Raw genomic sequence first — 18,231 nt, forward strand, 5'->3', positions numbered from 1 at the left:
CAACAGAAACATTCTCCTAGCTCTCTGTTGCCTTTGCTCAAACAGACCCAGACACTCAAAGTTCAACAACAGCAGCTGCTTTGACAAGAGAAACATTAGCAAAAGTAAGTGACACAATAAGATTGGAGAACTACAAAAAAAAGGATTTAGATATGATTTAGAAAAATATCAAGTACTGCCGTTTCTAGGGCTGGTTTAAACAAAAAAAATTGATTCAATTTCATTTCAATTTTGCAATATCGATTCACAGGGCATGAGATCAATTTTTTCCCCATGAGGTTGACCCCAATAGTCTTGGTGGACAAAAATGGCTGATGCAAGTAAAACTTTGCTCAGCAACCTGGATTTAAAACAACCAAGGACAAAGAGCTGGATATAAACAAAGTGATTTGCAAAATCTGCCAAGGAGAGGTCAGTTATTTTAGAAATACTACAAACCTCAGAAACCACTTGACAGGGTATCACGCAACGCTAATGGTAGCGTCCGACAACAAGCCGTCTGGGGCAGAACAAAAGAAACTGGGGGATCACTAACATTACCAGCCAATTTTCCACGGGCATAAAAATAACAGAGGGCAGAACCTTTTTTTTTTTTGCAAAGATTTACATCGGTACTCGGTATTGGAAAACGGAGGCTTTGCTGATATGTTGATGGGAGCTATACAGGCATGGAGGCTGGCCAGCAAAGACTCAGCAAAAACCCAGCAGACATGACAGACAACGCTGCAAGACTGGTTCGTGTGGTGGAAATAATACAGCTGATGCATGTTGGCTGCTTCGCGCACACATTGAACTTAGCCTCACAAGCAGGTCTAAAAAAACCCAGCCGTGTCACATCTGATGTGAGGTGAATAGCAACATTCTTTCACCGGAGTACGACGGCAAACTACGTACTGAATGAAAAACAGATAGTAGACATTGTTACTAGGTTGGACAGTGCACTGGACATGCTGGAGTGCTCTCAACCAGCCATCTCTGCCACTCTCCTTTCATAAGATGTGAGAAGGAATGAAAAAGATCCGTGCACTTTGACAGAGGAGGATGTAACGATTGCTGAAGATTTGATGCAAGTCTTAAAAACAATAATAGAAGCTACATTGGCAATGCAACCATATGTGGATTTTCTTCTTATTTTACTGTTTAGTTGTAAAATTAATCATTTAAAATCCATGGACTTATTTTGTACACATGAGATTGTATATGCATGCCATGTTTATCCTTGTACTGTGATCACAAAAGTAATTTGTGTAATGTCTAAGATATGATGCACAGAAGGACACATTGTGGCCCCACCATCCCTGTCTAATAAAGAGCGAGATGACATGAAGCTGCCTCTGCTGCACCTGATCTAACGATTTAGAGAACAAAAAACTGTTCAATTTAATGAGAATGTTTTCATTGGGAATTAAAGGATTCTTTATTGGATTATAAAGAATATTACATAATTTGAAAGAGTTCATAATATAATTATAAATCTATTTATTTATTTCAGTTTTTTTCTTCTTGTCTTATTCAACAGCAAATTACTGATGGTAATGATGAGCTGAGGAAATGGGGGGAAGAGACTTCGCCCAAGAAGCTAAAGAAATCCAGCACCTTGGATTCTCTCCTTGGGAACAGGAAAGGAAAATGGACAGAAAACTCTAGCAACGAGGGCTGAAGATGAACTCAAAAGATACAGCGGTGGAAAATCCTGCTAAGCTGAATGAAAATCCTCTGACCTGGTGGAGATCACATGAAGAGGAGTATCCACTCTTGGCTCACCTTGCGAAGCAATACTTTTGTGTCTCAGGGACCAGTATTGCTCCGGAAAGGGTATTTTCAACTGCTAGTGATATTGTCACTGCAAAAAGGAGTTGCCTAACCCCAGATCACGTCAATGGCTTCTTTTTCTGCACAGAAATCTCACAATTAGTGAGATTTGATTTGGAAACAGCTTTCTTTACAGTTAAAGTTTAAACTGTTCAAGTTACAAGTTTGCCCTTAAATCCTGTTATGGTGAAGATAAAAAATGAAGTTAATTTGTATTTTGTAACAAAGTTGAGCCATTTTAATTTTTTTAAAATCAGACTGAATCAAACTAAACTGAATTGAATCGCGATTAATCGATTCAGAACCCCCAATGAATCAAAATCTAATCAATTTAGGAAATTGGCTTTAATACCCAGCCCTCGCAGTTTCTACTTGAATGTATGGCAGCTGACTCAAAAACATAACGTAACTTATTTTAAACACTTGAAAAATGGCAAGTGTAGATAGAAATTCAACATCACAACATTAAGTGCTCAGACCAATAAACACTTTCAGCTGAGTTTTTAAGGGAATTACAATAAATAAAACAAACATTTGGACAATACTTGGTACCCCCATAATTCAAAAGCTTGTAAATCCACATTTAGCACTTTGTTTAAGCCAGTCAAGACAACACAACTCTATTTTAGTTTCATCTGTGGATATGACATTGTTCGAAAAGTCCTGTGGATTTTTCGGATGCAGTTTTGTGAACCTCAGTCATGATTAGGGCTGCAGCTATCGAATATTTTGGTAGTCGATTATTCTATCGAATATTCCATAGATTATTCGGATAAAACATAATTTTGCTTAATTAAAGCCCAATTATAAAATACACAACAGAAAACAAGACTGATCACTTAATAAAAAATGTTTTATTTTTGAAGAAAAATTTACATTTATTTACATGTCATGGAAACTAGTAAAGTTTGTTAAGTTTGTTTTCCAACAAAAATAAATAAAATTACTTCAAATTGAAAATTTCATGAGAGATAAAATCAAATAAAAATAAATAAAATTGTTTCCCATTTATTTTTTCTACATTTATTTTTTAATTAAACAAATACATTTTTCAATCATTTTTTGTAATCGAGTTACTCAAGTAACTTTCCAAACAAACCCTACTTGTTGAGTCCTTTTCTAGTTGCCCTGTTGGAACTTCAGCATTAAATATGCTCAGTGAGGCAAATAGGGTCTGAAATTTAGCTTTTGGATTTATTAATTTACTTTTTTTTTTCTTTTTTTTATTTTTTTACAATTTGTCTGCATTTTTTGTCTGCATGGAAACTGCCTTGAATGCTTTCCCCTTGAGAACAAATCTTCTGATGCAGTTGTATTTTCGCAAGCCCAGTTTGGCCAAACCATGTTTACAGCTTAGCTGTGTTATAGTTATACCTGAATTAGGCCAGTTATTGGACTCATTTCTCTGACCTAATATACATGCATGTAAAGGGAATTGATTTACCAAACAAAGTATGCCAGTCTCCAATAGGTGGTAGTGGTACTAATGTGCGCATTCAGCTTATTAATACAAAGTATTACACTACACACCTCCAACAACAGATAAATCTTTGGTTTAGTTGTTCGACTCAGTCCAGCTTGCCGTTTATATGCAGGGACAAATCCAACTTTCAGCTCATTATCTAGAAGTTTGTTGTCCGTTAGACTGAGATGTTTACCTGCCTTTTAATACTACTCAGTCAGAGTAAATAATAATAATAATGGCTTGGTTTTATATAGCGCCCTTCAAGGCACCCAGAGCGCTTTACCGAGATCATTATTCATTCATGCACATTCTCACCGGTGGTGGAAGCGTGGCTGCCATATTGCGCCAAACGGCCCCTCCGACCACCACCAACATTCATATACATTCACACGGGGCAAGGTGGGTAAGGTGTCTTGCCCAAGGACACTACGACAGCAACTGTGACAGAGCGGGATTTGAACAGACAACCTTCCGATCTTTGGACGACCTGCTCTACCACCTGAGCTACTGCCGCCCCAAGTAAAGCATTTTTTTGTTGTCATTTTTTTCTGTCTATGGTCATGCAAACATATTAACCATAAAGATTGGACTCCAAATTGCGTACAAATAGTTTTATAATCCTTTCCAGATTAATGTACAGTAGCAATTGTTTCTCTAAGACCTGCTTATTTCCCTCTTGGCCTATTGTGTTAACACACACACCTGAACGCTCTGAACCCCCAAGATGATGATTGGCAACATATGGCTGAAACTTATCCTTTTAAATGATATGAAAGCAGTATAATTGCATTATATTTTCATTTACAGCTTAATTTTTTATTTAGTAAATAGTGGCATGATGAATAAAGTTATAAGTTGGGTTTTTTTAGGTTGAATTCAGCCAATATTAAACCTAACTGTGATCAAACGCTTTCTATTGTTTTTAAAAGAGACACACGCACACGCACACACACAAGTTCAGTATGCCATCAAGAAGGTCTGCATCAGCAACCACTTCACATGCATGCAAATATATCCATTGTTTCTACATGGTTCTCCTATTTCAGACTGGCCGTTTTATGCTTTTCACCTCTCCTTCTCTGCCTTTGGCCCTTTTTTCTCATATTTCTTTTAATTTTCTCTCTCAGAGGCTCTTGTTGCTCTATTCCTTGGCCTCTGAGACTAGAGTGAGAAGCGAGGGAATAGCTACATTTCCCTCCGCAGTGCTGTAAAACCCTGAGATCAGAGGGAGGAGGAACGAGCCCAAGGGACAAGAGACAAGAGGCTGTATGGGAGTGCCGTAAAGCTGGATGCCATGGAGCTTGGTAGCTAGGGGATTTCACTGCTAAATGAGAGCTCTTACAAAATACACAGCAGGGATGGGAAAGAGAGCGCATATCCAAACTAAAAGTACAGCCTAGTTACCCACTGCTTTGATGTGCCAAAGGAGATTATAATCTACTTCTATGACTCTTAAAGATTAACTAACAGAAACAGGAATTTATCAAACAACGAAATAAATCCTTAATGAGATCATCTTTTTCCCCATCGTTTGTTCAGATATGGAACAGACAGACGGTCAGATGAACTTAAAAGCTTTTAAATATTAGATTAGGGTAAACAAACATTAAACATGTTTTGCTTTATTTTTGTCTTATGTTAGACTGGCAGCCTGTCGTGTTATTTTTCTTGCAATTTACAAGAAAAGAGGTTGCGTTTATACAGTTTTTTTTAATGTTAAGAGTTTTTAATGACTTTGTATTAGACTACAGAGCCCAGATCTCAACATTATTAAGTCAATATGGATCTATATGACAAAACGACGGACATCCAGATGTTGTAAATCCCCAAAAGAGCAATGGAGTTGATCAGATTGGTTAAATTACTGATATAATCCTCGTTATCTACGATAATTACGAGTTGGTTTTCATCACATTCCCTAGATGTGTGTAATACAGGAAATGCCTCTCTTGCTACTGTTTCAGATAAGGGAGATTCCCATATGCTTGTACACTTTGCATATTTCAGTTTGCTGTCCGAAATGCTGCACAATGCATGTTGAATCAAGAATAGACCTTATTAACGTTCATACTTCACAACGAACAAAGGCAAGCTTGTGGCCATTATGCAAATATACACAAAAACACACTTGTGTACCTCCCAATAGATCACACAGTTGTGAGGGTGGCAAGCAATGGTAGTGTTAAGGGTGGAGGGGGAGTAATTGGACTGGCACCTCTGCTCTGGGATGATCCTAAGGAGCAGGGTTTGACACTAGGGACCAGCTGCTAATTAAGCAGACCTGGGATTATTTTGTAAATATCTGTTTACTGCTGTGAGCCCCTGAGGGTGGGAGGTGGCAGCAAAGAGGAAAACAGTACATTGTAAATATGATCACTATGGGAATGGGTGAATTGGCGAGGTTGAGGTTGTGCCAAGCCGAAGTCATGTGAGCCACCCACCCCTGGGATAAGAGGAGAGGCTAAAGGTATTGTGGTAATGTGGAGAAAACCTTCGGGACTGACGCTAACGACAGTTAAGGTTGAGAGTCTGGGAGTTAAAGAAGAGGAGAGGAGAGGAATAGAAATGTGTGAGGAGCAGTAAACAATGTGGGGCATCAATCTTTGCATGGTCAGGAAAACTGCATTTGTCTTCAAAATGTAGGATTTTATAAATCTACCTGGAATCCTGGAGACAAAATTACCATATCAAATACTGTATATGCTACCTCATCTACTCGTGTGCTGTGTGTGTCATCAGGGCAGGGAATGGTCAAGATCTTTTTTAATTTATCTGTTTTGGTTTCATCATCTTTGCTTATTACAATGCACCGCACTCTGGGAAGGCCACTTAGCAAATACAATCTACAGCATTTGTTAAAATACTGGAAACTTCTCGTTTAGTTGAGTCACAATGACATATGAATAAATGTTTGTAGTTGGAATTTAAAATGATTACACTGGCACATTATCAATAAACTTTCTGTGGAAGGCAAAGCTTTGTGATTAAAAAGGCAGCCTATGGCGATTAGAAAAATTATAATTTTCAGATTTCTCTGGTATTAATGAAGCAGTTCATGGGTTTTAACCGAAATTCATATTTTCACAACGTGTAAGCTGGTAATGAAAGAAAACATCAAAATTGTGTCCAGACTACCAATCTATTGTTCAAGGACATCATAAAGATACTGCAGTACACACAATTACATATGCCACTAATACAAAAAGCTACACAAAAGGACCATGCTTGTCCTGTCTTACACTGACATAACCTTTTAACACTGGCGAGATGGTCAACTGGCAATGAGGACAAAGATTGCATTGCTTTCCTGCTGGTCTTTGATTCTCCGCCCTCCTGTTCCAACACTGGAGCTCCTGCTCCCCACTCCCACCCTTGGCTCATTTCATACTCTCTAGCGAGAGAGGACATCTTTGAATGTGAGGAAAACAAGCAGATTAGACAACCCATGACTGTCCGAGCTCAGACTAATAACTTCCAGGAAGTGTTTTCAGATGTCACAGACTGCTATAAACTGGAGAAAAGAGAAAGATGTGGTTAAACGTGAGGTACAAAAAGGAAGACGGATGAAGGCAAACACGAAGGCAAAGGTTTGATGATTTGAGCAGCAGAATAGCCTACATGAGGAATTAGTGCAGTATTAATACAGGAAGTCCCAATGGAAGAATCAGGACACATACAGAATGGGCTGAAGAAGATATGAGTGACAGCGGAGGAAGACAGAAGTGGGATATTCTGCAGTTTTCTGGGAAGACGGAGCTTCCACACACACTTCTCTATTTCTTGTGTAATTCTGAATAATTTTTAAAGATGTTACCAAAGCAATATCGATGGCATAATCTGTGCAAATGTTTAAATAGTAATAAATAGCAGTTGAAATGTTTCAAATTTTAAGGAGAGACTTTTCCATAGGCCGACTTAATGAGAAAGTGGTGCAATAACACACTTGACTTTCATCCAGAAAACCCGAGTCGTTTTCAATGGGGAATTGATATCTTTAAACTTTCTTTATTCATTTTATTTCTGTGCAGAAGCTTTGGTTTTACTCTCCGATTGCTTTTATTTTCACCCATTGCTTGTTTATATTTAGGCATTGAAAAAAAAAAAGTAAACCTTTGGTTAGGTTCAAGTACTAACGACTGCTAGGTAATATATTGGGGGTAAAAAAAGTTAGTTAGTTTTACAAATGAGCCTTAAGGTATACGAACAGGGGATTTTAGTTACTGTGAGCGGAGATAATAATGGGCACTACTTCTACACTACTAAACTTTTCAAATACAATATTTAAAAATATACCTTGCTGCTTTATGGTTTTAAAATACATATAAATTAATTTAATAAAACATAAAATTAAAACATTACATTTATGGTAATAATTAAACATGGTTGGCATGAATGTATAATAGGAATTGGTAACATTATTTAACCTAAAAAAAAAAACAAAAAAAAACTAAAAAAAAAAATGCATTTCACTTCCTGTGATATTTGGCCGAAATCTGTTGGAACCCAAAGTTCAACATACGAGTAACAAAGAAACTCTTCTAAAATCACTTATCTTCCTCTTATACTCAAGACACTGATGAGAAAGTGAAATTATGAATATAGTAGGGTCAAAAGTTGGACGGGCAAATATGAAGTTTCTCAAAACGGGTAAACAAGAGCACTGAGCAGGTCTTTTCAGAATAATGTGGTCTCACAGATATAAACAAGCTGACATGCAGCTCTACTGTGGCAGCGTTCTCTGGTAAATGTAAGCACAACTATGGAATCCATGAGCAAAGCAAATCTGCTGAAGCACAGTCCTCCATCCTGCCCATCCATAAAACTATTGTGTATTCACTCCTTTTTCTAGTTCTGTAATAAAGGATATGTTAGTACAGCTTATATTCTGGGTATAATTTGTTAAAATACTATTTAGATTTTCAGTCTACCACACAGTAACAATATGATCAATAATCCACATCAATGATTAGGACAGCAGAAGACTAAGCTAATGTAACCTTGTTGACCCATTAAATACATTTCTAAAAAAGAGAGAGGAAAAAAAAGCATTACCATAAGCAACTTCCAACATTTTAAGAAGACAGAACCCTCAACTGAAGTTGTACACGTTTGAAACGAAAACTTTGCCCAAAAGTTCCATTTCTATGGTGGGTGTGTTTTTTGTTATTGTCTAAGAAAATGGATAGTTATGACAGTCAAGAGCAGCACCCAGCTGAACCAGGAGGAATAATTACATGATTATCCTTAAAAAAAAAAGTTAACTTTGGGTTTGAACATTGTGGAGCATTTTCCTACGGTAGAGGCAGCTGTGACAGTTTACAGTTTACGCAGAATTTCACTGTGAGGACATGTTACTAATTTAAAGCTGTTACGTAAGACACATCCATTTAAATTCAACATATAAAAATTGAGGTGTTCAGTTGCCACTGCCAGTCACCTGGAGCTGCAGCATCTCAAAACATTAACTTTGTTCTTACCGTCTTATTAAAATCCTGGTCAGAAACTGTCTATACTGGTACATGTAGTCTCTTTATCCCTGTTTTTGCACTTTTGCATACTTGCCACACCTCCAGGTACAGAACTTCATTCAGATGATGGTATATGCAAAATTATAAAATGGCAGAGCAAATCTTTAACAAAGGCTACACACCAATTTGGTCTGCAAACCCCATAAGGCAAGGCCATGTTCACATGACCAGCCCAAGTCTGATTTTTAAGCTCTAATCAGGATTCTGACGGTTTACATGATATATTCCCAGCGATCAGATCCGATCTGCGTTCTAATGCTGACGTTCCCTAATCTATATGGCTGCCAACATGCAAAGAATGGAAGTCAATCAAGCACCAACATTCCAGGTTGCTGCCGTCTACAAAGCAGGAAAAACTTCATAATGCATGTTTTTTTTCCTCTCCCCCACAACAGGTAAAATGTAAAGAAATAATTTTATCTAAAATTGGGTCATGGACAGCTAGAAAAAGGCTTCATAGATAGTAGCACTGTATTGACATTTGAGCATAGCTTCTAAGCTGTGAAAAAATACCTAACAGAGCATAATCATTCATATTTTAAACAGAATGTGTCTCATTTTTATTGACAAACTTTATAATTATATAATATATAGACAGCTGTGACTGGCTGTGAGTTGTCCTGGAAAGACTCAAGGGTGAAGGGTTAAGAGCAGGCAGCTTGGGCTAACTGAACGTCAGCTAAACACAATATTCTGATTTTTCCATCAAAACTAAATTTTAAAAACAGGAGGTCCTGTCCTCTGCAGCGCCTCCGCCACTCATCTGAAGGAGCTGGGAGCCACTGTGGATCATTTAGGATCCTTCTAGGTGGCAGTGTTTGAAATCCTACTTAAGTGACCAGGAAGTTCAGATTGAGATGTATCTTTGCAATTTAAATCCATTCCCATAAGTGGCTTGGATATGATTTGGAAATAAATCACATTTTATGTGGTTTGTCACAGTTTAAACTGTTAAATAAATGAATCAAGATTAAACCTGCATATGCTAAAAAATGGACTTGGGCTGCTAAATGTGAAAATGGTTTAATACTCCTTTCAGTGATTTGTTAGGGGCCACTAATTTAGACCAGTAAATAGTCTATCTGAATGCATCCAAAATGACATGGTGGGCATTGGCTTACAGCTCAGCAGCCTCCCCAGGATGAGTAATGGTGCTTTTCCACTAGTACCTACTGGACTCTATCAACTCGGCCTAGTTTCTTTTCCATTACAATCCAGTACCTGGAGCAGAAGTAGGCGGGGTTGGAGCGAAGCTGCTGTGACGTACTTGATTGTGTGACACAAACGAAGGAGAAGAAAACAACACCAAAGATGTAGAACCTGGAGGAGATGCTATATGTGCTGCTTGGTCTTGGCTTGTGTTCAATATCAAGTAAAAAAATGACAGTGAGAGAAGCTACAAGCGGCGAGGCTTTCAATAAATTTTTTTAGCTTGTCTCAGCGCTGCTGAAAAGGCCGTTGGTACCCGTGAACAGGTATGGACTGACAAAGCTCCTGGTAGATCTTTTCGTTCCTTATCGCCCATATAGATCCCTTTTTAATTCTCTCCTCAGCCACCAGGTTTATGAATGTCTGAACCTCAGAGTTGGATCACGGAACAGACTTCTGCATTGCCATTGCTGGTCGAACAGAATGAACAAGAAGCGTCAGTCGATGTTTACATCCTGACTTAGGCGTCTGACTGGCCAACCAGCAGACCTGTAGTGTGACGACATCAGCTAGGCCCGACTCATCCCACTTAGAACCTCCGCAGAGTAGTTACAGAAAAGTATCTACTCGGCACGGGTAGACCCATAGTGGAAAAGCGCCAGAGGCGAGTCGAGGTGAGTAGGTACTAGTGGAAAAGCCCCATAACTAATCTTAAAACATGTGGAGTCTGAAACAAATCAGTGATAACTGTGTTGTCACCAGATGATGAAGTACCATAAACAGCCACATTTTGGATGTGACGCATCACTGACAGCTCACTCATTCAGAAATCTGATAAGTTTGGGAGAAGAAATGATAGGAAACATGAATGACAACAAAATCAAGGAACTGCTGGGTGTTCGTGCCAAAGATGAAATTTCTCAGAAGATCACCAACGCTGTTGGTTCCGAAGAACTGCAGAAAGAGTTGCCAATCTGCAGGGCTTGGACATGGAATCAGGAATGAGGAGAAAGTAGTCCACGGGCCAGAGCCCAAAATTTCACTTGTCAGTACCACTCAAGGTGACCAAACTTGCTTATAATTTTTGAAAAGATCCATGTCTGTAGATGATATTCTGGTATGATAACTTTCCTGAGTGGCAGCTGTATCATAGTTATCAGCTCATGAAGTTGCCCAGCCCCTTCAGAAAATTACACTTTAGATGCTGGTGTATATCCTGGTTTAGACTCAGGATATCTGTCAATGTTTCACAATATTGTGTTTGGTATCATTTTAAAGGGGACCTTTTAAGCATTCATTCAAGCTAAGATGTGATACATTTCCTGAATCCTTATGGTCCTGTGAGTATTCCAGTTTTTGTATTGTGTCTCTTTTGTTCCTAGATGACACAGGGATAAAAGATAGTATATCATTGTGTAAAAATATGTGTTGTTTATAGTTTAAAGAGCTGCAGTGACCTCTATGTTGGTCAGAAAGATTCACATCTTAGATCGAATGAATGCTTAAAATGATACCAAAGACAATATTGTGAAACATTGACAGATATCCTGTACATGAGTCTAAACCAGGATATGCACCAGCATCTAAAATGTAATTTTCTGAACTTCATGAGCTGATAACTGTGATACAGCTGCCACTCAGGAAGGGTTATCGTACCAAAATATCATCTACAGACATGGATATTTTCAAAGATTATAAGCAAGTTTGGTCACCTTGAGTGGTACTGATGTCTGGCCTGGACCATGGACTAAAATCCGTGACTCCCCTTCTCTGGACAGTTTTAAAACACATCTCAAAACCCACCTTTTCACCCTGGCTTTTCCCCATTAGTGCCCCCCCCCCCCCCTGTCGTTTTGTCCCGATGGTGTTTTGTTTTGTTTGTTCTTCCTTGGTTTTCCTTTTTCATGATCTGTTAAGCGACCTTGGGTTCTTTGAAAGGCGCTATATAAATGCAAGTTATTATTATTATTATTATTAAAAGGTGTTAGGGGCAGCCAGCCGGCAGAGAATGAAGAAGAGGTTATGTGTCTGAATGCTGGCTCGTGCCATCTGAATGGTGACAAGGTCCTCTCTCTACCGTTACATCAACAGAATGTGTTTTATTAGCTCATACATATTGATTCAAAACTGTATGTAGGATCCTCTTAAACTCCATTGGTGTATTGAATGACAATTTATATATTGCTTGATGAAAAGGTATATGCCCCTACCTGAATCCATCACCGACTGTGACGATCTCCACCTCACTGTCTGTTGAAGTGACGTTGATCTCCTCATTTTGAGGAACAGGTGCTGGAGCCGGAGACGCCTCTATCACCACCACATCCTCATCAAGAGCACCTGGAAACAGTGGAAGTTAGTAAAGAATTTAAACACATCGTACGTACAACCTAAATCTCACAAATGCACAAAAAAGGAATAATACAAAAGCACCTGACAGCACCCAACCCCTTCACAACACTGAATAAACTCTGATTGACCACAGATTATTACATTAACCAGAAATGTATCATAGTCACATGAAAACTAAGTGAGGAGTTTTTTTTATGAACACAAACTAGAAGGAACAGTCAATAACAACTTCAACATGTTGAGAATATTTACAGTTCAGAGCTCATCATTAAGGAAATGGCTTTTTATCCAACAGATCTACCAACATTTCTACTTGGATTTAATGCCGTAGACACTCTGAGATCTAGATGCTGCTCAAGACCCAAGACCAGTAAAAAGAAATCCAGAGATTAAGATTGGAAGAGTGAATTCAGAGAAAAGCATGGAGGAAATCTCCGGTGATCTCCATGAATGCACTGTTGTGATATCAGCTGATCTGATGACATCACCTGCAGGTGAACTCTTTCAGTGGATAACATGAACTCACAGGCAGCAAGTGTCTGTCCATGCTGTCCACTGAAAGAGACATGTCAGTTTCCAGAAGCAGAGATGCTCCTTCACATTAACAGGTCCAGAATTACACCATCTGACGAGAACAAGAACTGTAATCTCTCATCCTTTTAGTGTTGCTGCTTAGCTTGCAGTCTGTCTCCACGTATGAAAGCTGGATAGACGGAGCTCAAAACATGTTCCTGCAGACATGTCTTGGTCAGACACATAGTATTTACTTCCCAGCAGTACCGATTTATCTTCATGAGTGCTCCAAGCTCTTCCCTTTAATGTCCCAATGAGCTCACTTTCTCCATGACAGTTCGGAAAAAGAAAAAGTTTAAAACGTTCTCTTCCTTGCTTTGCTCCCCTTCCACAGTATCTCCTCCTCTTCAACCCATCTGGATCGGGTCACTACTTGGGCCTTAAAAAGCTCAGTCAGCTGCTGCCATATGTAAATAACTTTCCCATTTTCACAGTTAGTCTTTATAACAGATGTTTGCCAGCAAGAATCCTTTAAGCAGCATGACATCTAAACTTATGCAGAAAATTTTTTTTTTTTTTTTTTTTTTTTAAAGTAGTGTTTTAATAGAAAAAGTTCAGTTGGAAATCTCGAGATGTAAATGTAACATGACCAGAGCTGCCACCTATGTAACGACATTCTAAAATGTAGGTATTTACAATCATACAATTTATAGATATTTCAGCGGGAAGGTGGAAATTTGTACAAACAATGGGAAGACCCCTTGAAGGTCCCTGCATAGTAATGCCACCATCATCCTACTCAAAGGATCCAGAAAACTGCTAGAAAAAACCACAAGAACTCCTCACCAACTAATCTAAGAGAAATGCATCTTTTCTCCTCGACCCTCCTGATGTCTGTTTCAAAGGAGAGCAACAATAACAAAGTCACCAAGATGAGGCTCTATGATGTTTTGTTTTATAACCTGACAAAAGAACACATTATTTTAGTGCAACCTGCGTATAAAACTATAGTTTTAGTACTCACTGGAAGACGGTTGAGGCTCCTACTCATTTTTCTACTTTCGAGAGTTTTTAGACATCAGGAGTTTTTTTTAGACCCCATTGTACAAAAACTTAAATGTCTATAACATAAATAAATGATTTGACAACCTTACAACCTAACATATTATATTTAAGTTTCATTTCATGTACATAAAGTATGAGGAAGAGCAACAGCATCTTAATAAAAAAAGGAAGTAAACTAACACGTGCCACTTCTAATATTTACTTTTATAATAATGTATAAATCTAATTTTTCTCCCCATACATCCCTTTAAAATGAAAGAATTTTACAGTTTTGACAAGTTTAGGTTAAGAAAATCCGTTGTTCATTTTCTTTAACAAAAGGGAGTAGAAGTAATAGTTGGAAAAGAGCATGTTTTCCATGTTCTCTTGTCTTTTTTCCATAATCATCCAAAACTTGGGCCCTTCATAAATTAAATTCAATACTTTCCCGTATTTTGTGGGAACTCCAGACGGCATCGTCCCGCCCCTTATAGGTCTCAGCTCCTACACTCGGATGCCTGTTTCTAATTATTGTCGCAATTTCTCAGTGTAAGTGAGAGTTGCTGACTCATGCATTGGGTATACGAGTCGAACTTCTTCCACATGAATGAGCTTTCTGTGTAAAACTCATGCTGCTTATTCTGCTTCTCTCTTATATCCCCGTAATATATCACCGTCATCCTCTGCGCTGGAGGAGTTGACTTGCAGACAGAACTGCATCAGTCTGATGTCCGTGAGGAAATATTTTCCACATTCAACAACTGTGATCATTGTTTTTTCTTAATGATGGACTGATTCCAAAGAAAGGAGGGAAAAATTAGATTTAAAAATAAACAAAACTAGAAATAAGGCAACTTTGACTTCCCGTGTTCTGCTTTATACCAAAGTATGTGTACACTTATCAGCTTCAGGGCATATTACTTAGTGACGTGCTCTTGAGTCCGTATTTCCCCACGGAGACTTCCATCTCATCTCGTGGGAGCTGCTGCTTAGCACCCTCCAAGTCTACCAGCCTGTCATTTCATGCACTCACATAAACAACACCACCTAACAACTTGAAAGAGAACTGTAACTAATACTGTTTGACTGGGCAAACAACCCTGAGCGCTACTATTCCTAATATGACTGCTTAACAGGGACTGGAACAAAATTATTATAAGACCACATGCCATCATGTTTGACAGCCCAACCAGGCTGCTACTTGATCAGTGGGTTTGAAATGACCTTGTAATGTAGTTGAAACTGCACACTTTCAAGTGACAGAATGCTGTAATTTTGCAGAATTTTGATTGACTCAACGATAATGACGCACATGTCTCTATGTCGATACCTCACATTAACCTCCCTTTCGAGGTAAGAGTAAGCCATTTCTTGACTACGGTACATCACATATCCTCCATAGGACTGGACATTTTAGGGGCAGGTTTCATCACTTGCCTCCTTGCTTTCCCTGTGCTGTAAACAAATGCCTTGGTTTCCCTCTGAGACCTTCTGTATCCACGTCAAGGCTGCTTGGAGTTTAAGTTTTCTCCCACTTGCCTCCTGCCTTAGATGCACAACAACCAGATTTCCATTCTCCCTTTGGGCTATGGTAGCAGAAATGTTACTGAGGCTAAATGGCTACACGAGGGAAGCAAAGAGCCAGGTTAGAGCTTTTCCTCCTTTTGCTTAAAAGGAAACCATAGTTATGGTTTGAATATAAAAGCTGCATAAACTTGTTTTTTAATTTTTTCAAAAGGTGCAGCGGAGCATACGTTTCCATTCCCCCATCTCAGGTGTGGGGTAGCTTTTCCTTAATTAATAGGGCCTAACCTAACATACTTGTGGAGGTAAGTGTATTAGGCTGTTAAGAGAATATTTTAAGAGACACACGTATTATATAATATATGAACATTATATCTATAAATCTTGAATACCTGACATCAATCTGGTTTTCGGTTTCTTCTAGTAATTTTGCTTCAGCCACATTGTACCAAGATTACTGAAGGCAACACCTCACATCAGAGCCTGGCTTTGGCTGCTGCGGTCCTTGTGGGTTCTAGAGGGGACCATGTCTAACCTGGTCCTCCACTCCAGTGGTCAAACTTGGAGGCCTCTGCTACAAACTTGTGTAAAAAAATGTTCGAATCATTCTGTCAGAACATTTGTCATCTTTAGCCGAACCACTGGTTGATCTTCACATCCATATTCCTGTTTGCACTTGGAGATATTAGGTTGTTGACTAGTCATGATAGTGATGCTCACAACTAAAATCTAGTGACTGAGATGAGTCCGCTGACATTGCATGAGCACAGCCAACTCATGCAAACAAATAATCAAATTCATGAATTTCATCACATTTCTACTGCAGTCAATTCAATCCTGATTATACAGTGAAGGGAAATGATCAGCTTTAACAAATACACTATTGAGTTCCTTTGAGCAATCAAAAGAGCCACACTGACAAGCTTTGTTAACATTTGGAAAACACACATAAAATTAAAAAAACAGAGATTTCAATGCAGCACAAAGATCTTTTTTTCAGTGTGTATTTCTAGTTACCTGTGGCTACAGCAGCACTGTTGGGCTGGCTGCTGGTGCTGCTGACATCTACATACAGCTCATCTTCTGCTTCGGTAGAGGAAGGGGAGGACGAGTCACTGGTTAGCTCTTCACTGGAACTACTGGTGCTATGAAGCAGAGCGTACTTCCTGCGTGCAATCACTTCACGTTTCTTTCTCTGTAGTAGTAGTCGTTCCTTTTGCTTTTGAGTCCGCTGCCCTTCTCCGGGGCCCGTTTTCACAAAACGTTTCCTATGCAGAGGCCGCCGGCTGCTCAGACATGGCCGCTTCAGCAGCTCAGCCTCGGTCCGCACCCACTTATGAGAACGATTCCCCCGAGTCCGACTCAGACTAGGGCGCAGGCCAACTCCAGCGGCTCCTCCCGTTGCCAAGGCAGGAGCCTTGTGTTGGCCCCCTGTTGCACCAGCTTCCCCTTCATCTTCTGAACTAAGAGTGTCCGAATCCCCAAACCGCAGGCTCGATGAAGGGGACGATGCACAGTCACTAAAGGAGGACTCATGGTTATGCTCATCCTCGCTGGGATGCTGTAAAAGTTCTACTCTGGGACGCTGAGGTTGCAGTGAACTCTCACTGATGTGGGCCTCCTTCAGCGAAATGTCCGATGGCCCTGCCTGTTGGCCTTTTCTTTTTCTGCGCCCAGAAAGGGGTCGTTCAGAGTCTCTGCGTGTGCTTGTGTCCCTCAAGGGTCGATGCCTGGACTCGCACAGTTTTTCAAAATCACTGCCTGCCTTTCCAATCACCTCCATGTTATTGGGGAAGTTCTTTGCTCCCTCCATGGACTCTGGGTTCACCAGTGGCTCCTTGAGATGTTCCTGTCTGCTGGCGGGCTCAGATGGCACCTCACTCTTCATTGTGGCAGGTCTGTCCTCAGAGGGCAAACACAAAGCACACCTACTTTAATTCCTAGGGTTCTCCCCACTGCATCTCATAAAACCTAGAAAAGAGTAGAAATGCAAAGAGTTACAGATGCAAAAGAACTCTCCAAAAAATAAGTATAGATATGTTAAAATAGCAATAAATAAAGAAGCAAAAGAGTACAGTGTGATAAATGCAAGTCTCATAATAAGCTAAAAACATGCTTTGCTGGATTTACTTCTTGAAATGTTATGCTCAAAATTGTGACACACACAAATCAGAGGCAAGTCACCGCTATATTATTGAAATATCTGACCTTAAATGAATATTTTTTTTATTTAAAGACAGCCACTTAGGTTATTCGGTGTGCCACCAAATATAACTAAATCATAAAATTCAGCACTCCCATATCTGATCATGTCTTTATAAGCAGCATTTTTTTTGACTTCACAACAAATAAGCATACTTTTATCCATTTACCAGGCACAGAAGACATTGCAAAAAAAAGCATAATATAACATAAACGTTGGTGGAGGACTGGCTCCATAATGGGTCCTTTTCAGAGCTTAACCTTCCCTATAAAAACTGACTGGATGAAAAATGAAAAACATGTAAAAAAAGATGCTAAACTTAATGCTATAAATTATTTTTTTATAATGCAGTTAATGTGACAATTGTACTTTTCATTCTTCCATCTGCACTGAATCGTTCATCAATAACATTTCCATTTTACCAAACAAGCAAAAGCAAATGTGCCTACAAAGAAGTTAATGTTTCTTAATATTTACACCCATGAGACGAACTAAAGTTTTTCTGTTTCTTGATTTAAGTGAAGACAGCATGACTCAAAGCCACTGAAAGAAAGCAGAAAATACATAAACAACAGGTTTAGCCAAAAAACCATGAATGAGTCACTACTGATTATTTTGCTTCATTTTTGGTTCCAGGCAAC

At 39.1% G+C, this 18,231-nt stretch overlaps 1 protein-coding gene across 2 annotated transcripts in view; it reads right to left on the bottom strand.

Annotated features, from left to right (window-relative positions):
* Window positions 1–18,231, bottom strand: part of rnf111 (ring finger protein 111) — a 36,038-nt gene that overhangs the window by 15,151 nt on the left and 2,656 nt on the right. For both annotated transcript variants that reach the window (XM_061743516.1, XM_061743508.1), the window contains exons 2-3: window positions 16,405–17,358; window positions 12,165–12,294 (exon numbers count right to left, since the gene is read on the bottom strand). In XM_061743516.1, coding sequence (XP_061599500.1) covers window positions 12,165–12,294; window positions 16,405–17,275 — 1,001 coding nt within the window. In that variant the 5' untranslated portion in view covers window positions 17,276–17,358. The remainder of the gene's footprint in view (window positions 1–12,164; window positions 12,295–16,404; window positions 17,359–18,231) is intronic.

The sequence above is a fragment of the Cololabis saira genome, chromosome 2 (genome assembly GCF_033807715.1).
Source record: "Cololabis saira isolate AMF1-May2022 chromosome 2, fColSai1.1, whole genome shotgun sequence".
Taxonomy (NCBI): Eukaryota; Metazoa; Chordata; class Actinopteri; order Beloniformes; family Belonidae; genus Cololabis; species Cololabis saira.